Source organism: Schistocerca americana, chromosome 5, assembly GCF_021461395.2.
Source record: "Schistocerca americana isolate TAMUIC-IGC-003095 chromosome 5, iqSchAmer2.1, whole genome shotgun sequence".
Lineage (NCBI taxonomy): Eukaryota > Metazoa > Arthropoda > Insecta > Orthoptera > Acrididae > Schistocerca > Schistocerca americana.
The window spans coordinates 479,865,393-479,889,807 of NC_060123.1; the positions used below are offsets into that span (position 1 = coordinate 479,865,393).

Sequence of the window (24,415 nt, forward strand, 5' to 3'; positions counted from 1 at the left end):
CCACTTCAAAGTGGGGTCGGCCTAGTTATGGGTTTGACAATGTTAGTGTCAGAGGGTAGCCAGATGCCGTTCCTGGCACCACCCAGAACCCCCCAGGACGGAATTAGTGTATCCCAGCTGCCTGCATCTAGTTTAAGCCATGAAATAGTGCGAACGTTTTCAAATGTCTGCGAGTCGAGTAACTGAGGTGGAACGTGGAGACCAGCCCAGCATTCACCTTGCGGGATGTGGAAACCCGCTTAAAAACCACATCCCAGCTGGCCGGCATACCGACCCTCGTCGTTAATCCGCCGGGCGGATTCGATCCGTGGCCGGCACGCCTACCCGAGTCCAGAAAGCAGCGCATTAGCGCTTTCGGCAACGCAGGTCGGTCTGATGAGTAAATCATTACGCCGCGAAAGTATGTGTGCGTCACTTGTTTTGAACTGTTCCTCTGATCCTAAACTAGAAAAGGGAGAGGTTTTGGAGGCACAGGATTTATAAATTTTGATTTTCATTGGGTGCGAGCATCAGAAGTCAAGTTACAGGGGCAATGTTGGTACGCCTGCACAGCAGGTGGCCGAGGCTACGCTACCTGGTGGCAGTGCCCCGCCGGCGAGAGACCGCGGCTGCTGCGCCAGAGCGCCACGGAGATGCGCGAGTAGAGCGCCAGCATGACGGCGAGCGGCAGCACGTACAGCAGGCCGAACGTGAGCCCGTCCAGCAGGCCCTGGTCGTAGCGCGACCGGTCCGGCGCGCACAGCGTCTGGTTGCCCAGCCGCACCGTCTTCATCCACAGCAGCCGCGGCGACGAGTAGCCGGCCGCCAGCAGCCACGCCCACGCCACCACCGCCTGCCCGCACAGTACACAAGGCTCCATCAGCAACTACAGCAGATGGGACACCAAAACGGTACCCTTGAACCCGAGAACACTAAAGGGGGGGAAACGTTACATTGTTAATACACCGTCGGAAATTTTAATACTCTATATTTTATTCAAAGGAAGTCACATAGTTTATTCACTAGTTAATTACAATTACAACCTCTCCAGCGATGTGCCACGTAGAAAATAATATCCTGTTTTACACCCTATACTGACGATATCAGATTAGCAACAATCGCGAATTGTTACTAGCAGCATGGACTGTGAGGCTGGTCCCGGCGGAGGTTCGTTCGAGTCCTCCCTCGGGCATGGGTGTGTGTGTTTGTCCTTAGGATAATTTAGCTTAAGTAGTGTGTAAGCTTAGGGACTGATGGCCTTAGGAGTTAAGACCCATCAGATTTCACACGCATTTGAACATTTTTTGGTACTAACAGCAATCGTACACTGAAATGACAAGTCGTGGGTTAGCGATGTGCCTAGTTACAGATGGCGGTACTATCACGTACTCAAGGTATAAATGGGTAGCATATTGCGGAGATGTCATTTGTACTTAAGTGAATCATGTGAAAAGGTTTCGGAATTGACTATGGTCGCACGGCTGGAATTTACAGTCTTTGAACGTGGAACAGTAGCTGGAGTTTCAAGTATGGAACATTCTATTTCGGAATTTGTTAGTGAATTCAGTATTTCGAGATCCACAGTGTCAAGCGCGTGCCGAGAGAACAAAATTTCAGGCGTTATCTCTCATCCCAGACGACGCAGTGGCAGACTGCCTTCACTAACGACCGAGAGCAGCGGCGATCGCGTAGAGGTGTCAGCAATGCTGCGTGAAATAATCGCAGAAATCAATGTCCGACGTACGACGAACGTATCCGTTAGGACAGAGCGGGGAAATTTGGCGTTAACGGGCTATGGCAACAGACGACCGACTCGAATGCCTTTGCTGACAGCACGGCATCGCCTGCAGCACCTCTCGTGGGCTCGTGACGATATCGTTTGGATCCAAAAACGACAGGAAAATCGTGGCCTGATTAGGTGAGACGATTTCAGTTGGTAAGAGCCGATGGTAGAGCCAGAATGTGGCGCACGCCCCAGAAGCCATGGATCCAAGTTGTCCAGACGGTACTATACACTCTGGTGGTGCCTCCTTAATGGTAAGGTCTGTGTTTACTTGGAATGCGCTGGGTCGTCTGATCCAACAGGCCCGATCACTGACTGGAAGTGGCAGTGTTCGGGTATATGGGTACCATTTGAAGCAAACAACGATGGAAATTTTATGGATGACAGTGCATCGAGTCACAGGCTCATAATTGTTCGCAATTGGTTAGACCATTCTGCGCAGCTAGAGCGAATGATATGGCAACCGAGTTCGACCGACATGAATCTTATCGAACGGTTACGGGACATAATCGAGTGGTCAGTTCTTGCACAAAATCCTGCACCGGTGACACTTTCGCATTTACGGATGGCTATAGTGGCAGCATGGCTCAATGTTTCTGCAGGGGACTTCCAACGAGAGTCAATGCGACGTCTAGTTGGTGCACCATGCCGTGCAAGACGAGGTCCAACACGTTGTTAGGAGGCATCCCATTACCTTTCTCACTTCAGTGTAGAGCTGTCACTCAGGCTGTCACCCTCCACGTATTCAGTGAAGAAGCTAATGAGCACTGACACATGACAAATATCGTATGTATAACACGTAACATCGCATAATGCATATGTAAAATCTTAAAAATCAGTGGTAATTGACAAATGGATTTAAAAATTTTCAAAATAACTAAAAAGTGAAAATTAATGTTACACTATGATAGCTTCGGTAATTTTATTGTATATTAATTTCTGTGCAAGGTGTATAGGTGTGTACTTGCTCAACTCCTTCGCAGAAATTTTATAAAGTCTCAGTGTCACCGACTGGTCTGAAGATAGTCTACTGAGACAAAAACTATTCGTAAGTAATTAAATGAAACATCATTTGCGAGAACGACCTATTATTTTCATTAAAATTAATGATAACAGATTTCCACATCACGAATATCTACGCAGGCCACAGTATGGCCTCGAAATGGGCGAAAGAGAGCTGGTTAAAGGTAGTACGGCTGTCCTGCATTTGCGTTTTACAAGAAAAAGCAACAAAGGAGAAAGGAGGTAATGTGGCAGCTTTCCTTTCTTAAGTAAGCACATTGCTTCCGAAACATTCTACACCTACATCTACATCTACATTGATACTCCGCAAGCCACCCAACGGTGTGTGGCGGAGGGCACTTTACGTGCCACTGTCATTACCTCCCTTTCCTGTTCCAGTCGCGTATGGTTCGCGGGAAGAACGACTGTCTGAAAGCCTCCGTGCGCACTCTAATCTCTCTAATTTTACATTCGTGATCTCCTCGGGAGGTATAAGTAGGGGGAAGCAATATATTCGATACCTCATCCAGAAACGCACCCTCTCGAAACCTGGCGAGCAAGCTACAACGCGATGCAGAGCGCCTCTCTTGCAGAGTCTGCCACTTGAGTTTATTAAACATCTCCCTAACGCTATCACGGTTACCAAATAACCCTGTGACGAAACGCATCGCTCTTCTTTGGATCTTCTCTATCTCCTCCGTCAGACCGATCTGGTACGGATCCCACACTGATGAGCAATACTCAAGTATAGGTCGAACGAGTGTTTTGTAAGCCACCTCCTTTGTTGATGGACTACATTTTCTAAGCACTCTCCCAATGAATCTCAACGTGGTGCCCGCCTTACCAACAATTAATTTTATATGATCATTCCACTTCAAATCGTTCCGCACGCATACTCCCAGATATTTTACAGAACTAACTGCTACCAGTGTTTGTTCCGCTATCATATAATCATACAATAAAGGATCCTTCTTTCTATGTATTCGCAATACATTACATTTGTCTATGTTAAGGGTCAGTTGCCACTCCCCGCACCAAGTGCCTATCCGCTGCAGATCTTCCTGCATTTCGCTACAATTTTCTAATGCTGCAACTTCTCTGTATACTACAGCATCATCCGCGAAAAGCCGCATGGAACTTCCGACACTATCTACTAAGTCATTTATATACACTCCTGGAAATTGAAATAAGAACACCGTGAATTCATTGTCCCAGGAAGGGGAAACTTTATTGACACATTCCTGGGGTCAGATACATCACATGATCACACTGACAGAACCACAGGCACATAGACACAGGCAACAGAGCATGCACAATGTCGGCACTAGTACAGTGTATATCCACCTTTCGCAGCAATGCAGGCTGCTATTCTCCCATGGAGACGATCGTAGAGATGCTGGATGTAGTCCTGTGGAACGGCTTGCCATGCCATTTCCACCTGGCGCCTCAGTTGGACCAGCGTTCGTGCTGGACGTGCAGACCGCGTGAGACGACGCTTCATCCAGTCCCAAACATGCTCAATGGGGGACAGATCCGGAGATCTTGCTGGCCAGGGTAGTTGACTTACACCTTCTAGAGCACGTTGGGTGGCACGGGATACATGCGGACGTGCATTGTCCTGTTGGAACAGCAAGTTCCCTTGCCGGTCTAGGAATGGTAGAACGATGGGTTCGACGACGGTTTGGATGTACCGTGCACTATTCAGTGTCCCCTCGACGATCACCAGTGGTGTACGGCCAGTGTAGGAGATCGCTCCCCACACCATGATGCCGGGTGTTGGCCCTGTGTGCCTCGGTCGTATGCAGTCCTGATTGTGGCGCTCACCTGCACGGCGCCAAACACGCATACGACCATCATTGGCACCAAGGCAGAAGCGACTCTCATCGCTGAAGACGACACGTCTCCATTCGTCCCTCCATTCACGCCTGTCGCGACACCACTGGAGGCGGGCTGCACGATGTTGGGGCGTGAGCGGAAGACGGCCTAACGGTGTGCGGGACCGTAGCCCAGCTTCATGGAGACGGTTGCGAATGGTCCTCGCCGATACCCCAGGAGCAACAGTGTCCCTAATTTGCTGGGAAGTGGCGGTGCGGTCCCCTACGGCACTGCGTAGGATGCTACGGTCTTGGCGTGCATCCGTGCGTCGCTGCGGTCCGGTCCCAGGTCGACGGGCACGTGCACCTTCCGCCGACCACTGGCGACAACATCGATGTACTGTGGAGACCTCACGCCCCACGTGTTGAGCAATTCGGCGGTACGTCCACCCGGCCTCCCGCATGCCCACTATACGCCCTCGCTCAAAGTCCGTCAACTGCACATACGGTTCACGTCCACGCTGTCGCGGCATGCTACCAGTGTTAAAGACTGCGATGGAGCTCCGTATGCCACGGCAAACTGGCTGACACTGACGGCGGCGGTGCACAAATGCTGCGCAGCTAGCGCCATTCGACGGCCAACACCGCGGTTCCTGGTGTGTCCGCTGTGCCATGCGTGTGATCATTGCTTGTACAGCCCTCTCGCAATGTCCGGAGCAAGTATGGTGGGTCTGACACACCGGTGTCAATGTGTTCTTTTTTCCATTTCCAGGAGTGTATATTGTGAAAAGCAATGGTCCCATAACACTCCCCTGTGGCACGCCAGAGGTTACTTTAACGTCTGTAGACGTCTCTCCATTGATAACAACATGCTGTGTTCTGTTTGCTTAAAACTCTTCAATCCAGCCACACAGCTGGTCTGATATTCCGTAGGCTCTTACTTTGTTTTTCAGGCGACAGTGCGGAACTGTATCGAACGCCTTCCGGAAGTCAAGGAAAATAGCATCTACCTGGGAGCCTGTATCTAATATTTTCTGGGTCTCATGAACAAATAAGGCGAGTTGGGTCTCACACGATCGCTGTTTCCGGAATCCATGTTGATTCCTACATAGTAGATTCTGGGTTTCCAGAAATGACATGATACGCGAGCAAAAAACATGTTCTAAAATTCTACAAGAGATCGACGTAAGAGATATAAGTCTATAGTTTTGCGCATCTGCTCGACGACCCTTCTTGAAAACTGGGACTATCTGTGCTCTTTTCCAATCATTTGGAACCCTCCGTTCTTCTAGAGACTTGCGGTACACGGCTGTTAGAAGGGGGGCAAGTTCTTTCTCGTACTCTGTGTAGAATCGAATTGGTATCCCGTCAGGTCCAGTGGACTTTCCTCTATTGAGTGATTCCAGTTGCTTTTCTATTCCTTGGACACTTATTTCGATGTCAGCCATTTTTTCGTTTGTGCGAGGATTTAGAGAAGGAACTGCAGTGCGGTCTTCCTCTGTGAAACAGCTTTGGAAAAAGGTGTTTAGTATTTCAGCTTTACGCGTGTCATCCTCTGTTTCAATGCCATCATCATCCCGTAGTGTCTGGATATGCTGTTTCGAGCCACTTACTGATTTAACGTAAGACCAGAACTTCCTAGGATTTTCTGTCAAGTCGGTACATAGAAGTTTACTTTCGAATTCAATGAACGCTTCACACATAGCCCTCCTTACGCTAACTTTGACATCGTTTAGCTTCTGTTTGTCTGAGAGGTTTTGGCTGCGTTTAAACTTGGAGTTGAGCTCTCTTTGCTTTTGCAGTAGTTTCCTAACTTTTTTGTTGTACCACGGTGGGTTTTTCCCGTCCCTCACAGTTTTACTCGGCACGTACCTGTCTAAAACGCGTTTTACGATTGCCTTGAACTTCTTCCATAAACACTCAACACTGTCAGTGTCGGAACAGAAATTTTCGTTTTGATCTGTTAGGTAGTCTGAAATCTGCCTTCTATTACTCTTGCTAAACAGATAAACCTTCCTCCCTTTTTTTATATTCCTATTAATTCGTGAACTGCTGCTGGATGCATATCTTGTCCAGAATAATGAATATATCGTAGCGACAGTTCTCCCGAGAATTGTTCAGGCCTTTATCAGTGAGAAAGACTGTATACCAGTTACAATCTAACTGGTGGTCACCCTCCCGTTTATGATTACTGATAGTTCGTAAAGAAGTATACATGGTTTAATTATAATTCTCTCTGAAATATCTCTTTGTAACAGACGCTTTGGTGGAAAAATTGGAGAAATTCATTAAGATAAATTGAAATAAAAATAAACTTTTCCTTAACCTAGGTGAAGAAGAAATTGTCAGACAGGTGAAAAGACCCAATAAACAGTAAAGCTTCTGGTGAAGATGGAATCCTAGCAGAAAATCTCAAATTAGCCAACTCTAACACCATGAAAAAATCAAGAAAACCATGCAAGACATGCAAAGAGAACAAATTCCAGAAGATAGGAAAAACGGGTTAATCCACGCAATACAAGAGAAGGGCGGCAGAACAGACGTACATAACTACAAGGGAATCTCACTACTATCAGTTGCATATAAAATTCTATCCCATGGTCTCCTTAAAGCAGAAATTTGTGATTATCAGCAAGGATTCAGATCAGGCCGTTCGTTTCCAAGGAAAATGTACTTAAAGCTAATCCAAAGACATCAGAGAATATGTAGTCATAATTTTGTCTTCATTTTCGTTGGTTTGAAAGCTTATGACTCAACTGACCGCTAATCACTTTCCAAGATATTCAAGAAATGAGATCAAGGTGTGTAAATATTGACACATACGAAGCCCAATGTTAAATATATGGAAGAACTCTCAGATCCGTCTGAAATCAAAACTGGAGTAAGATAATGAGATAGGATGCACCCAATACTTTTTGATGTGTTGGCAGAAGAGCCAACACCGTGTTGCTAGAGGAGGCCGAAATCCACGCGTTTAAGCTCACGCAGACTGGCGTGAGGTCTGGAACAGGAAATGTAATTAACATAGCCAATAAGGTACGTTGCTGCTGGAATACTTAACTTCAATCCATAATTGGAGAACATCGCTCTTGATGATACATTAATTACAATCTCAATATAAACTGGTAATGGCGCCTTGCTAGGTCGTAGCAAATGACGTAGCTGAAGGCTATGCTAACTATCGTCTCGGCAAATGAGAGCGTTATTTGTCAGTATATCGTCGCTAGCAAACTCTGCTGTACAACTGGGGCGAGTGCTAGAACGTCTCTCTAGACCTGCCGTGTGGCGGCGCTCGGTCTGCAATCACTGACAGTGGCGACACGCGGGTCCGACGTATACTAGCGGACCGCGGCCGATTTAAAGACTACCACCTAGCAAGTGTGGTGTCTGGCGGTGACACCACACTTTTCAACTGTGTCTTTGAGAAACTGATACAGGAATGGCACAGAAAGAAACCAGTTGTCAAAATTTGCCAATCAATCAATTTAGGCACAGATCTGTTATCTATATATTGCCTGATGTTTACAGACGATTTAGCAATATCAACTCGCTACAGTTCATCAGCCCAACATCAGATAGAGAACAGAAGCAAACTACAGAAAAAGTCTCCAGATATCTTTTGAAAAGACAGAGTACATGACCTGCAAAAACAAGGCTCTAACATTCATGGAGACGAAATGTGGCAAAATCGAAGATATTCCACAATTTTAAACGGATAAACCATCCAGGAAAGGTGAATAGAACCCGACTTACCTACCAGAAGGAATGTATCTACATCCACAAAGAACTAAGACATTACAGTAAAGTAAATAAACCAGAATGTCTTTATGGATCAGAAACACTAATTTTGATCAGAAAAACAGAAACAAAAAATTCGAAAAAAGTAGTGAAAAATCTTAACAAAAATTCTGGGCTCAATACTTTTAGATGAACAATCAGGATATCAAACAATACACAATTTTCCATAGAAACATTAGAAATCGGAGGTTAAGATTTTAATTGAAATAAGACCGATTGAAAAGCTAATAGTAGATTTTTGTGACGACAAGAGCAAAGCCAAAATGGTGGCGATTATATGGGTTGGCGAGATCGAAACTTATCTGAAACTGGCATGAACTACTCCAGTAGATGCTCAAAACCGCGAAATCTTCAGGTCCAACATTCACAAATAAAAAAAAAAAACAGTTGAGAAGGATTGCCTATGAATACGGGAACACACGTGATGAAGCTCCAAAAAGTTTAGATGTCTTAAGAATACATTAGTTACAGTATTTAACTTTAGCTCGTGATTCGTGTTAATGTATATTCAATGTTACAGCATGTACTTCTGAAGAAGATACCTTTATTAGTGTCGAAACCTAAATGAAGTTTAAATTAATAAACTTCTGTCATTGGGTTCACTGTTTACTTTATGAATTTCAGAATACAGTTATGACTCTCTATTCAGCTCTTCTATCACGACAGTTGCAGCGAGCATGTCCTTCTTCCTCAGACCGCAGTCACTGTACATATTACTTGATGTATTCCAAAGCTCTGTGCGCAGATGTGCGTATTACATTCGTAAATTCATGGTTCTCTCATCTGCCCACAGTGAAGATAGTGTGTCGCCATTAGGTTTACGTTACTTGTCACGGCAGCTTCGTTGGCGTGACAAAAGAGCAAGCAAGGCTGAGGGTCAGGTGGAAGCATGTACAAGCAAGAGAAATGTTTTCCATCGTATGTGAACAACATCGGCAACACCTCTGACATACTGCTGCAAACACCTGCAACGGCCTGTTTTATCACCAATATCGCTCAGCGACACAACAATATTGCCATGTTCTGTTGACGGAAATACGAAAAGTGTTTATTTAAGAAAATACCAGTCTGAGATAAAAATAAAGCAAGTAGACCGATCTTAGCAATTTTATTAACCTCGAAATCGTTCTGCACCAAATCTTCAGTAATGACTGAAGTTTGCACTTCGTTCGTCATCAAGCACATTCTACTGCCATCTTTAAGAGCTATCCCTATTTCCGTACGTCCCCATCGTTCATAAACCTCAATAATGTACGCTTTATGCAAATGTTACAGAACGCTAAAATTATCAAAAGTTATGCTCAGAAGGCACATTCCTACGAGGATGGTATTCAAAGCTGGTTGTACGACACGATTAAATTCTTAATATTCCTGGGAATTGCGTAGAACTAATAATTAAAGTACAGGTTTTGATACAAAAATAAAACTGCTAAGAAAAGCGTACTTTTTTATTTTTGTCTCATAACGGTGCCTACTTAGAAAGCTCGCGTCATTCTAATGTGGCCACACAGTGGTGTGCAGCCTGGCCATGGTAAACACCCGTTTAGAAAGCTAGTGTAGTAACTGGGCGTGTACATCGAAATAATCAGCAACCAGCTGCAAAAAAGAAATTAGTGTCCTTCTGCTTGGAAAAATTAGAACAAGAGTCACAGAAATTTGGGGAAGGAAAACTTGCTAGCGCCTACGACGTTCCTGCTGTCATTCTTCGTGATGTCGCGGTGTCACTAAGACTCTTGTGCTTCTAGTATATTGTGCCCATGCACAACGATACGATTTATTACACTATTTTTTAGTTAAGGGCACTTTTATCGGCGAACCGGTTGAGTTCTTGGTACTGGTTCACTTTTATTTCTGCTTCTTATTCTCTACTTTTAGGAACTGCTCTTTGTGAAATTCATTCACGTTTCGTAGCTAAGAGGACTCGCAAGGGTTTGTAAATCAACAATAGCTTGGGCCAGTTAAACGTTTTAGCTCGTATACCTCTGGAACAAAAATAGATATTTTAAAACGACTTTTCAAATGGTTCAAATGGATCTGAGCACTATGGGACTCAACTGCTGTGGTTATCAGTCCCCTAGAACTTAGAACTACTTAAACCTATTAAACCTAACTAACCTAAGGACATCACACACATCCATGCCCGAGGCAGGATGCGAACCTGTGACCGTAGCAGTCGCACGGTTCCGGACTGTGCGCCTAGAACCGCGAGACCACCGCGGCCGGCAAAACGACTTTTACTAGTATGACTGTAGGACAGGGATTCATGAAAATAAATACTGTGAGACATTCTCTAAAGTAAACAAGTATTAGTTTCAACGAAAACTTGTGTCTTTTTTAAATGGCACGCGGTATTATTTCTTACCCAATCAATGACGTGAAATACCACAAAAAGAATTGAGATGGTTGCACCGCAATATGCCAATTACATCCCAAGAAATTGCAAAGCGAAGTTGAGACTTTAAATAAAAGAAACGCGCAACTACAGCACTGCACATCTCGAGGCGAAAGCGTGAACCCCACGTTGCTCATAATCGCGTTGTGATTGATGTACGTAATCTTACTTTTACTGTTGTCATGAGGGCCGAAAGTAATAATAGGGTTTCCCGCTAGAAACATTGATATGTAGAGATCACATAAAGACGTCTGGAATGCAGTGTCTCCCGCCAAGTGTGAAGTTCTGCTGAGGGATTTCGTCCGATTTCATGCAGTTTCCCTCTTTATGATAATTCTGGTCCGCCTACTGCAGGAGTAACTATGACAGTCCCGCAGCGTATTCGATATGCTTTGATCACAGACCCTACAGCCAGGATTTGGCTCCCTCCGATTTTATCTCTTCGCCCTCATGAAGCTCTGGCAATAAGGAGAGCAATTTGGCACACATAACAGTTGTAGACCAGCTAGGGAATTCGAGAAAATCACAGGGGACGAGGGGATTGGAAAGCTGGAACTAGGACTGTTGATATTTTTAAGAATATCGGGAATCCGATGTATCGATATTTAAAAAAATGACAATACACCCTCCATATATCGAAAATATTATGATATATCGATATAACGCCGAAAGATACGTACCGGCAAAAAGAAATATCGGCTGCACTTTGTAAATATACTGTCAGATTTAGAGCTGTGTATTTAAGTTTCTGTTTATGATTAGATACTGTGCACATCAACAAGCTAGCTGCCTGTTTATTCCCCTTTAGAGCAAGAACTGATAGGAAAACGATGCACGTTCATGCTAGGCGTTAACTGCTTTCATAACAATTGTAAATGCATATAAGTGGAACAATAAAAGGTGTCCGATCGGTCCGTCATTCGGTTTCGTCACATATCAGATTTGTCTGGAACACTTCATGTCGACTTCCCTGTTTCTTCATTTCTGTAAATGCCAGCAAACTAGCAGCTGTAGAGTCAAAATTGCGTGGTGAAGTTAAACATTGCAGGTTCTGTCGGTAGCGTCGAGCGCCGATTACGTCAACCTTTCCCTCACATACCTGCGCCCACCGCAAAGACGAATCTTGTCATTTAGATTTCCTTCATCAGTTTCAGATGTTGTTTTTGAAGAATACTGATATGAAAAAATAGCACAATAGTTGCGTTAAAAATTATTTTTCTCGCAATTGTTGTGCTGCATCTTCACATTGTTAGCCTATTCATACCGCCCCTCCCTTCCGCCCCACAGTGCAATCTGACTTCTGCTTTATTCACATAGTCAAAGAGAAAGACTGGATGTGATGAAAGCTCGAAAAATCATAGGACTCCTTCGCACAGTGAAAGCAAAATTATGTTCTGCACTATTTCAAAAGATCTTCAAATATTTATCGAAAATTGCGAAAAAAATATAATCTAAAATAAAAATGTTGATACACGATTTTGGCATTTCGATATCGATGTAAAGGTGAAATGGATATCGGTGATATATATGGATATTTCCTGAAACTGGCTATGTATCAATACATCGATATTTAGTGAAGAGACCTAGTTGGTACCACGCAACAAGAAATGTATGTGTAGAGAAGCAGCGATATGTTGCAAGTAAAATATTTTTTTTTTTATTTTTATTTTTTTTACTTTCACTGTGGTGGCTGAAACGTACTTCCTGGTCTCCCATCCAAGAATGTCATACGATTTTACTTTTCATCTTTTACCGTAACCGTTTCGACAATCTGTTCAGGAGCAGGCTCCCATTTCTTAACTATTGGACACTGGTGCTGTGGCCTTCTCCACCAGACGTCACGGCGCCTAGAGTATCAGCAACCAAACTGATAGCCTGCAGCCGCGGGCTGCCCGCTTCGCAAGCACACCAAAGCACTGCACAACCGACAGGCAATATTGATGAACGGCCACAACAACAACAAAACGACAGCAAAGACATTAGCGGCCACTGATGAGGAGTCCCATACTTCTTTACAGAGCGTAGGGGATCGACGCGGGAGACCCGCGCCGCCTTAGTAGGCAAGATCCTAGTGGAGGTGTTTTGCCCTTGCCTTCCTCCGACCGTTATTTAGTAGGCAAGATCCTAGTGGAGGTGGTTTGCCATTGCCTTCCTCCGACCGTTATGGGGATGGATGATGATAAAGTAAGACGACACAACACCACCCAGCCATCTCGAGGCAGGAAAAATCCCTGACCCCGCCGGGAATCGAACCCGGGACCCCGCACTCGGGAAGCAAGAACGCTACCGCGAGACCACGAGCTGCGGACACCAGGGGCCACTGCCGGCCCACATAAACATAAGGAAGAGGTCGCTGCAGATCCCGGAACTATTTTCACACGTCAAACCACGTGATGGAAAATAGTTCCGAGGTACTCATCCGCTATAAAGGCCGGCGCTCGCCGCACATCGGCAGTACATCGACCGCCAGCAGACGGGGATAGCTGCCGCCCTGGGAGACCGGCTTGGATCGTCTCGCTGATCTCTGGATTAGGCTTGGTATATCAGTGATGTCTCTGGCGGAGACTAGTAGGAAATTATTTCAGTTGTTTTCTATATTACTCTTGTATGTAGTTGCGATTCGAAGACGGATCACTGTTTTGTATTGGTGTTATACTTGGAGAATTTGTTTTGGTTAATTGAACAGTCAAGTAAATTGTTTTCTGACTTTGATCGATAGTTTCTTCTGCTCACGCAGACATATCAGCTGGAATGCAGTAACAATCCATTCCTATTCTATTAGGGTAAAGTTTATGAACGCCGTCATTCGCGGCAAACACTTGTGCACACTGCGGTAAAGTGACTGCATTAGCAGTCCTGTGCAGTCCGCGCGGCGTGCTCACCTGTTCTGTGAATGACGCTTCATTCCCGGATAGAGCTGTCAGATGCAGAGAGAGGCCAGCTACGTCCCACAGTTTCCCAGTTCCCTTGGCGGCTGCCTATCACAACCCACGGCAGCTGTGCCCACCCCCACACCACCACCAGCCGTACGTCTCGTTAGCCAAATGTGACAGCCGCGCTGAGGATTCTGACCTCTGTGCTAGCGTCGAGTGCCTGCAGACGATTTCTCTAGAGTAGGTACGTGTCCAGCATACACTTCTACCATCAATTATTATTGTATTTCTCTCTGAATTAAGATATTCCTGCCACAGTGGTTGAGGTACTTAAGTCGCTCACACAATTGAGATTTTCACTGAATTCTTTATATCACTTAAGCCAAATGCTGGTTCTATGAAAAGTTTTCGACCGATTTCTTATCCGTTAGTGTCAATGCCGTTGTAACTCTCTGTCGGGTGTAACACGTTTGCGCAATTCAAGTCTCACGTCGGCCAAGACGTTACTTACCCTAAAGAAGGTATTACATGCTCACTGTTGTTGCTTAATAAGAGAAAATGTTATAAATTCTGTAATAGGTGACTGTTACTTATCACTACTAGGCCTCGAAGACTCCATAAAAATTTCAACTGCAATGCCCCAAGAGACAGCGGCACGTTGAATATCTCGCCAGAAATACAAACAAAATTTAAGTCTCCTTGTGTTGTTTTATTAAATTATCACCCACATTTTCGCTTATCTTTTTTACGTACACACATTCGCTATAAACTCTAATCACTAGCCACTGGCCAGTTCTACCGATTTTCGAGGGTTCGCGATCAAAAGGAAAAGAGAATTAGTGCCCTACTTCGTATGACTGGATTCATTGCACCTTCACGCGTGCCAGGATCAGTGGTGGCTCGTCGGCAGCACGAAACCCCGAGTGTATCTGAATTCTATGGCTGTCTTCCCATTGGCGGCAAACGCACTCTTATCGAACTCAAACGATGGCATTCAGTAAGTGTCTATCCGGAGATGCTGCGACATTCAATTTATTTAATTATTTATTTTGGGGGAGAGAGGTCTGAGGATATCAGTCTTCTGACTGGTTCGATGAGGCCTGCCACGAAATCCTCTGTTGTGCCAACCCCCTTCACTTGCATACACTGCATGTTATTTCTTGAATGTATTCTGATCTCTGTTTCCTCCTACAGTTTTTCCGTTCTACAGCTCCTTTGGTACTACGGACGACGTCTTAAGACATGTCCTACCTTCCTGTCCCTTATTTCTTCTTTTTTCTGTACCTCCCTTCTTAGCCGATTCGGTGGAGACCATCCTGATTTCTAATCTTGTAAGTCCACCTAATTACAAAATCCTTGTACAAAATCACAAATTAAACGTTTCGAATCTCTTCCTTTAAGTTTTTCCCACAGTCCCTGAATCACCACCATACAATGCCAAACGTACATTCTCAGAAATTTCTTCCGGAGATTAAGGCCGATTTTTGATACTAACAAACATCTCTTGGCCGCGAATGCTTGCCCCCCCCCCCCCCTCTCCTCGTTTCACTCTGTTAATCTTCCTTCTAAATCCTTCTTGGTCCTTCACTTCGTCTAGCTTTTGGTCTCCAATTTTGATCTTTTTATCGCTAATCTGATGTCTGCTACTTCTCATCACTTCCGTCTCTCTTTGCTTTAGCCTTACCTCACACTCTATATTCATTAGATCGGCCATTTCATTCAACAAGTCCGGTAATTCTTCTGCACTTTCACTGATAACAGGAAAGTTATCAGCGAATCTTACCACTGATATTCTTTTACCCTGAATCTTAATCCATCTCTGCTTACGACGATCTCTAGTACTCATTTTCTTACGTGAGTTCATGTGATTCGAAAACTAGTAACTAGACTGAAGTACCAATCAATCCACAGCATGTGTTGCTAAGTACACTATCCCTTGGTGAGGGGTCCCAAACTTTTCCTCTGATGGAGTACTTTGAGAATTCTGGTAACCGGATGAAAAGCCTGTTTATTTTTAAGTTAATGTAATTTTAAAAATGAGAAAACTTTTTTGATTAAATTCGTAACTAATAACACAGAAATCAAAATAAAATTTCAAAAAATTATTATTATAGGAAAAATGTCGAATAAGAGCCACAATGTTGTTAAGAGACTTTGCGGAACATTTACTCAATTCCCATGGAACACCAGTGATCCGCAGAACACAACAGTGGTAATTCTGCTGTAAGTTCAACACCCTCTCCTATAGTTCCCATGAAAATGTGAGTATTCACAAATAATTATAATTCATTACAGAAATGCGGAACATGTAACACGAAATAACGTACTTTATTATTTCAAGAGATTTAATGGCATTGTTGATATATATATATATATATATAGTTTATTTTCGTTTAACAAAAAGGCATTTCTGTATCATATTTCAAAGTCACTTTTATTAACAGGTATTATTCAGTAATTGTTAATTAAGATTTCCATTTGTTAATATATATGGGACTGAAAACGTAAATTTGGAACTACCCCAATACAGACATCTTATCCAGAGAATTCATTATTACTATATGAAAATACTTTGCACTATTATTTTTATCTCCACTAGTTCGCCTTGTGAGTAATGGCCGTTCTCGACACCAATCAAATGATCCGTAATTCAAAAACCATTGATTTCCCTACAAATGTTTATACGAGTTGTTTCCAGTTCTGACACGTGTTCTCTGCTGTAGGAATATGGATCACTTTTTTTAACGTCCCAGATAAAGGTGTTGTTGCATATGTACTGAAATTAGCGTTTGTTTGTCACATTGTTAACTGTGATGAAACAAAATTGCTTAGGATTCCTAAAAGCGCTGGTGGAATCAAAGAGGACTCGTGTGAATTGTCACAGAGAGGAAACACAGTTCGAATGCATTAGAGCACGCTTGATTACACAAGCCAATCAGACAGCTGATTTATTCATGAAGGAGCACGTGACCGCATACTGAGTGCATTATTCGAAACTGGCAACGCTTCCTATACGCAGATTACAATACGGGCATGGTACACCACGTGACAAGATTACAGCATTTAAAACTCAAACTTTTTTTTTTTTTTTTTTTTTTTTTTTTTTTTTTTTTTTTTTTTTTTTTTTTTTGCTGGCTCCGCAGTACTCTAGTCTTCTTATCTCGTCATAAATTTTAGTGAATTGCAGTGAATATACTTCGATTCAAACAAATTTGTGCATGATGTGGTTGGGCACAGACTATATTAGTTCATCGCGCTCCACGTGATCGCCGTGTTGCATGTACCGTTCTGTCAAACGTGGCAGGCGGCTCACAGGCGACACTGTCGTCCCCTCCACCTCCCACACCACCGCAGTCTGTTAGTCACAATGTTATTTTCATTGAACTAGCCATGAACTGTGCAGACTTTACAATTTTTAGTTTAACACTGACCTGAAAACCTCACATGCGGAGACGCTGTTGGGCTGAACCACTTTATTCTGGTACACTGTTCTATAGTTCCTTTTAAGTTTGTATCGTTTGGGTTTTTTTTTTTATTTTGGGTATTGCAACTTCCACAAACTAAAGGACAGCTGGGCGTATGCGGAACGTATCGTCATGGAAATATTTTACGTTAAATACCTTTCTAATCCGTTATATTTCAGTAAGACCTTGACAGATAGTGAAGAAAACGGATTCAACTGTGCAGGGAAAGCGCCTAGTTTAATATGCACTTCAGCTGATGATTTGTATATTCGTCAGGAGTTACTCAAATATTTCTTAATCAGGTCGTTAATAGCTTCATTATATTCTGCAAGACAAGATACTTACTTTTAGTAATTTATTCATTATTTTTGCCATAAAACAATGGCCCTAATTTCTGTTACAGTGGTCAGAATACTGCTTGTTCTGATGAGACCGATAATAATCATGTATTGGTTTAACTCGATATTGCAACACTTTCTCCTGATTCTTGGCTGATGCCACACTGCTGATGTGAGTGGCTCGATGGTTAGAAAGAAAAGACGTCTACATTCATCGACAACGAGCTGAAGTTTGTCTAACCGTCTCGAGGACTAAACATTACCACTGGCTAGAACGTTACTTGCTGCAAAGCAGGTAAACCGATATTTAATTTGCGAAGGTATTTTTACTGGGTAAATTCACTACACTATCTTCTAACCCTGTTCCGCGACTTCTATACATTGTAACTGGATCGCAATACACGTGTAAGGTAGATGACTGATAATACTGGGAGAGCAACGACTGCTGTATCCTAAGAAGCAAATTTAGAAACGCAGCGTAGCAGTTCTGACGTCGCGCTTTGTAATGTAACCAAGACTGAAGAAAATAAAACCAGCTAGATTTGCCGTCAATGTAAAGTGGTAGGTTTTTGAACTCTTATGTGGCGAAAGGTGGATACTTGTTGAAGAAGGTTTGAAGAAGAACCAAGACGGAACAACAAGACTGGAAGACCAGGAGAAAGAAGCTCGGATCAAAAAGGCTGCAAGATACGAATGCAGTTTTTCTGGTCTGCTATTCAGCTTGTTGAATAAGCAACGAAGGAAATATAGGAATGATTCAGGACTGTGATTAATTTTCTGGACGAAAGTACATCAGCGACTAGAATTGCTGATGCCGCTTGTCCTCCGTGAATGTGAGAAAGGTTTACAGAACGTGGTGAATGGAATTAACCATCTACAGACCACAGAATGTATACTTACCGTGAATCAAAGAAGATCGGAAGCAATTAGGAATACTAAAAATGATATCCGTGATAAACGTAACTTCAAAATGAAATGGTCGTATGGCATTTATTGACCGGTATATCGCCTTCGTGGTTCGGCCGCCGTATTGCAAGTCTTTTTAGTTGACGCCACTTCGGCGACTTGCGTGTCAAGCGTAACTTCAAAATTCGTGGCTACGCTGTAGATATAGCGAAGGAATTCATTTACCTTGGAAATAACGCGTGAGGTACGAAGCAACGGGGATGTAAGAATTAGACTGATGCACCCAAATGGAGAATTCATCACTAATAAAAATAACTGTACAACCATGAAACTGAAGCGTCTCTGAGAATGTACGGTAGGTGGAGGTGGATTTTCACGCGATTTCCTATTTAAATCATTTTTTGGATTGTTACCTGTACTCCTCCTAATTCTAGCTCTGTCTGATCATTCATTATAGATAAATCTACAATTTTACTCCATAAAATGGGCTAGAACCCCGCACTGGAGGTCTCTGTCCCATTTCAGATAAACGAGGATAAAAATTCATGAGTAATAAAAGAACTTAGCCAAGTTACCTAACACAGTATGAAACTGATATGTTCACGTAAGTTTGAACATAATCCATAAAAATACGTGTGCAAAAATAATACTCTATGCTCCGCGAAAAGAGGGTTACTAGAGTAACCTGGAAGTTCTCAGTTACGGAGGGTAAGCTATCGAGGTACCTAGTAAACATGGTACCTCTGATTGTTCCTTGAACTCACAGCCTCTTGTTCTCCGACTTCAGATACTTCTCCGCCAAATAATATGTCCATATCTATATTTAAGCTACTGTCAGGTGAAAAGTCTGAATCTGACTCTTAAGAATAATCAGCTGACTGTTTGAAGGGTGTTTCCTTTAATTTTTGGCACTGATGAAATGAAATCTAGTTTGTCGTTTTCTTTGAATAGTATGCTCTTTTGTTTCATTGGCACGCCTTTCATTCTCAGTAGCAAGCTATACTTTTCCCGTGCATTCTTGTTTCATTCGTTCTTTGTTGGGTGTCGACGTTGGAAACAGAGTTTCTAATGCTTTATCAGAAAGTTTACCCTACATCTTTATTTTACACAGCGTAATTATATCTTCACTGACATAATCTTACGCAGAGTGTGTTGAATTTCATCTTTTGCGGCTGTTATCACAGCGAATTGTCGTCACAATGTTGCAGCTGCCGGGATTTATCACTAACCAACTGCAGGTACTGTATTTGCCCCAGTTCTCCATTTTCTGCGAAAGCTGCATCTGTTGATTTTGCGGACTAACTGGTACAATTATTTCTACGCGGAAGTGAAGATTAAATGCACTAGTGTCAACGAGTAATTCGTTGAAAATTCTTTTCAAACCATACATTATACAACGTTGAAGTAAAACATTGGAAAAGTTACATGTGAGAAGTAAAGAACATACTTACCTCGTTTCCTCACCTGTAGAGGTACCTGCCGGGACGAGATAGAGCTTAGAATAAAATGTTGCAGTAAGACAAACCTGCCACCTGGAGTCCAACTCCTGGATCGATGTCAGTCAGTATGAAAACTCGCTGAGGGTTTTTACCCCCACTCTGAGCTTTACACCACATACCTTAGGCGTACTGTATGGAAGTGAATAAGGAATGTGGGTAAACCCAGGGGTGGCTATTCTGACAGAAATGCTTGTAAATAACTGGAGTCTCCTGAGGTCACGGTGAGCATGCATAGTGTGGCAAAGCAATTTGATTATACGTCAGGTGCGTCGCACCACAGATGCTGTGATGTGTAACACGTTCATTTTACCTTCTGTTTGGTTGTGTACACAGTTGGACCAATGAAAACACACATTTATTACGTACTAGGACTAAATAAATAATAATTTGTAAGATGAAAAGTAGCTCAAAAAGATGCAATTCATATCTGCTTCCTCCTTGTGGCACATTTCTTCATGATTTATTGCTTTGCTTCTTGATTCAGACACCTAATCTTTATAAATTGTCTCGTTATTATATTAAAAGCAATAGTTGAGTTATGAATCTCATGAAACTCCTGTTTCTAAATAGAGCGTAGAGACTTTACAACATAATTTTTATTTGCACATTACATTTTCCATGAAAAATAACACATTGTTCTTCAAACTGCAATCCCTTGTCTGTCTATGCTGGAGCTGGAGAGTAAAGACCACCATCAGATATAATTGGTATCCAGTATGTATAAGGTTCCTCCACTTTTTGCTACTGGAAAATCTAAAGATTTATCAATGTTTTGGCTCTTAAATGCAGTGTAACCGGAAATGTACTTCACCGAATCCAGAAGGACACCAGAGATGCCTCATTACACACTGTTACCACGTGTGTTAATAAATTTTCTTCGACATTCATAGCTTCTGGGATTTCTGGCACAGGTAAATCATGAACAACATTTACACAGAGCTCACTGGCAGTTAAACTTAGGGACGAAGATTCTGTGTCGACGTCACACTGACATAACTCTACGGTTAATTTTTAAAGTGTTTCAGGGAAAGAAATATCGTTTTCGTTATCCGTCAATATAAGGAGACCTACCTTCTTCCTTACTTCAAATGGCGTAGGGTTTTGTAAAATATACCTTATCCTCGTACTCAAGAAAAAAATTCCAAGCAATCTTGATTTAGTATGGAAATTAATACACAGCTATATTTAATACTTGCTAGGCCTTATAAGTGAACAAGGAAGGTTGAAACCTTTCTGGAAAGGCAAAAATCTATCACCACCTCGCATTCCTGAACAAATGTCTAGCAATCTTCTTAGACAAATTTTCCAAATCATAAGATTCGATCTATATCCACTACGCAGAGGTGAACAATCATCTTTTGGAACTCTAGAGTTCAAGACACAAAAGACGTTGTTAACAATTTCAGCAAAATCATTTTCAATGACTTTGTGAAGGACGTACAAGGCCTGAGCTGTTCGTCGTAAAAACAGGCGTGCTGAGCCCATTCTGTCTTGCTCGCCGTATTACAATTAAGTGCGCTTCAGTATTCTGTTGTGTTACCGTTAGGTCACTTTATTGATGTTTAAAAACTACTGCACAGCTACTTTAGTTACTCTGTGTGATCAAAAGTATGCGACACCTGGCTGAAAATGACTTAAAACTTCGCGGCGCCCCCATCGGTAATGCTGGAATCCGACATGGTGTTGGCCCATCCCTAGCCTTGATGACAGCTTCCACATTCGCAGAAATACGTTCAGTCAGATTCTGAAAGGTTTCTTGGGAAATGGCGGCCGTTTAAATTTTGTGTCGAATTGTGCTCTCGGTAGATTAGTTCAGATGTTCTTTGCACAACAATTTTTAGCATGGATAGGGACTGCAACTGCTGCGTTCGGATGCAGGCTGAGTTGGCATCCCTTCGCTCCCAGCTTCAGGCAGTGTTGGCTTCGGTCACACAGCTTGAGGCTGTTGCCAATGGGTATCACTGTGGGGACCCGGATGGGGGTTTGTCGGGGACGGCCAACTAGTCCCACACATCCCCCGATCGGACTACGACTGTGGCTGCCCGGGATACTGCCCACATTGAGGCTGATCCCTCACCTGTGGTAGAGTGGGAGGTCGTCTCAAGGTGTGGCAGGGGGCAAAAGACATTCCGGAGGGCTGAACGGAAGGCCTCTCCAGTTTGTCTGACGAACCGGTTTCAGGCTCTGTCTCAGGCTGATACTGATCTTCGGCTGCACGTGGCTCCTTGTCCTGTTCCAGAGGTTGCCCCTCAGTCGGCAAGATCCGGGCGGTCGCAGAGGGTGGGCTTACTGGTGGTTGGGAGCTCCAACGTCAGGCGCGTAATGGGGCCCCTTAGGGATATGGCAGCAAGAGAGGGGAATAAAAACAATGTGCACTCCGTGTGCATACCGGGGGGAGTCATTCCCGATGTGGAAATGGTCCTTCCGGATGCCATGAAGGGTACAGGGTGCATCCATCTGCAGGTGGTCGCTCATGTCCGCACCAATGATGAGTGTCGCTATGGATCGGAGGAAATCCGCTCTGGCTTCCGGCGGCTATCTGATTTGGTGAAGACTGCCAGTCTCGCTAGCGGGATGAAAGCAGAGCTCACCATCTGCAGCATCGTCGACAGGACTGACTGCGGACCTTTGGTACAGAGCCGAGTGGAGGGTCTGAATCAGAGGCTGAGACGGTTCTGCGACTGTGTGGGCTGCAGATTCCTCGACTTGCGCCATAGGGTGGTGGGATTTCGGGTTCCGCTGGATAGGTCAGGAGTCTACTACACGCAGCAAGCGGCTACACGGGTAACAGGGGTTGTGTGGCGTGGGCTGGGCGGATTTTTAGGTTAGATGGCCTCGGGCAAGTACAGAAAGGGCGGCAGCCTCAAAGGGTGCGGGGCAAAGTCAGGACATGCGGGGGCCAAGCAGCAATCGGTATTGTAATTGTAAACTGCCCAAGCTGCATTGGTAAAGTACCGGAACTTCAAGCCCTGATAGAAAGCACCGAAGCTGAAATCGTTATAGGTACATAAAGCTGGCTGAAGCCAGAGATAAATTCTGCCGAAATTTTTACAAAGGCACTGACGGTGTTTAGAAAGGGAAGATTGCATGCAACCGGTGGTGGCATGTTTGTCGCTGTTAGTAGTAGTTTATCCTGTAGTGAAGTAGAAGTGGATAGTTCCTGTGAATTATTATGTGTGGAGGTTACACGCAACAACCGAGCTAGGTTAATAGTTGGCCCCTTTTACCGACCTCCCGACTCAGCATCATTAGTGGCAGAACAACTGAGAGAAAATTTGGAATACATTTCACAAAAATTTTCTCAGCATGTTATAGTCTTAGGTGGAGATTTCAATTTACCAGATATAGACTGGGACGCTCAGATGTTTAGGACGGGTGGTAGGGACAGAGCATCGAGTGACATTATACTGAGTGCACTATCCGAAAATTACCTCGAGCAATTAAACAGAGAACCGACTCGTGGAGATAACATCTTGGACCTACTGATAATAAACAAACCCGAACTTTTCGACTCTGTAAGTGCAGAACAGGGAATCAGTGATCATAAGGCCGTTGCAGCATCCCTGAATATGGAAGTTAATAGGAATATAAAAAAAGGGAGGAAGGTTTATCTGTTTAGCAAGAGTAATAGAAGGCAGATTTCAGACTACCTAACAGATCAAAACGAAAATCTCTGTTCCGACACTGACAATGTTGAGTGTTTATAGAAAAAGTTCAAGGCAATCGTAAAATGCGTTTTAGACAGGTACGTGCCGAGTAAAACTGTGAGGGACGGGAAAAACCCACCGTGGTTCAACAACAAAGTTAGGAAACTACTGAGAAAGCAAAGAGAGCTTCACTCCAAGTGTAAACGCAGCCAAAACCTCTCAGACAAACAGAAGCTAAACGATGTCAAAGTTAGAGTAAGGAGGGCTATGCGTGAAGCGTTCAGTAAATTCGAAAGTAAAATTCTATGTACCGACTTGACAGAAAATCCTAGTAAGTTCTGGTCTTACGTTAACTCAGTAAGTGGCTCTAAACAACATATCCAGACACTCCGGGATGATGATGGCATTGAAACAGAGGATGACACGCGTAAAGCTGAAATACTAAACACCTTTTTCCAAAGCTGTTTCACAGAGGAAGACCGCACTGCAGTTCCTTCTCTAAATCCTCGCCCAAACGAAAAAATGGCTGACATCGAAATAAGTGTCCAAGGAATAGAAAAGCAACTGGAATCACTCAACAGGGGGAAGTCCACTGGACCTGACGGGATACCAATTCGATTTGACACAGAGTACGCGAAAGAACTTGCCCCCTTCTAACAGCCGTGTACCGCAAGCCTCTAGAGGAACGGAAGGTTCCAAATGATTGGAAAAGAGCACAGGTAGTCCCAGTCTTCAAGAAGGGTCGTCGAGCAGATGCGCAAAATTATTGACCTATATCTCTGACGTCGATCTGTTGTAGAACTTTAGAACATGTCTTTTGCTCGCGTATCATGTCGTTTTTGGAAACCCATAATCTGCTCTGTAGGAATCAACATGGATCCCGGAAACAGAGATCGTGTGAGACCCAACTCGCTTTATTT

General features: G+C 43.6%; 1 protein-coding gene across 1 annotated transcript in view; it reads right to left on the minus strand.

Moving 5' to 3' along the window:
- Positions 1-565: 565 nt before the first annotated feature.
- LOC124616459 (trissin receptor-like) overlaps positions 566-24,415 on the minus strand; it is an 87,269-nt gene continuing 63,419 nt past the window's right edge. Inside the window, exon 4 of the mRNA XM_047144768.1 lies at positions 566-832. Coding sequence (XP_047000724.1) covers positions 566-832 — 267 coding nt within the window. The remainder of the gene's footprint in view (positions 833-24,415) is intronic.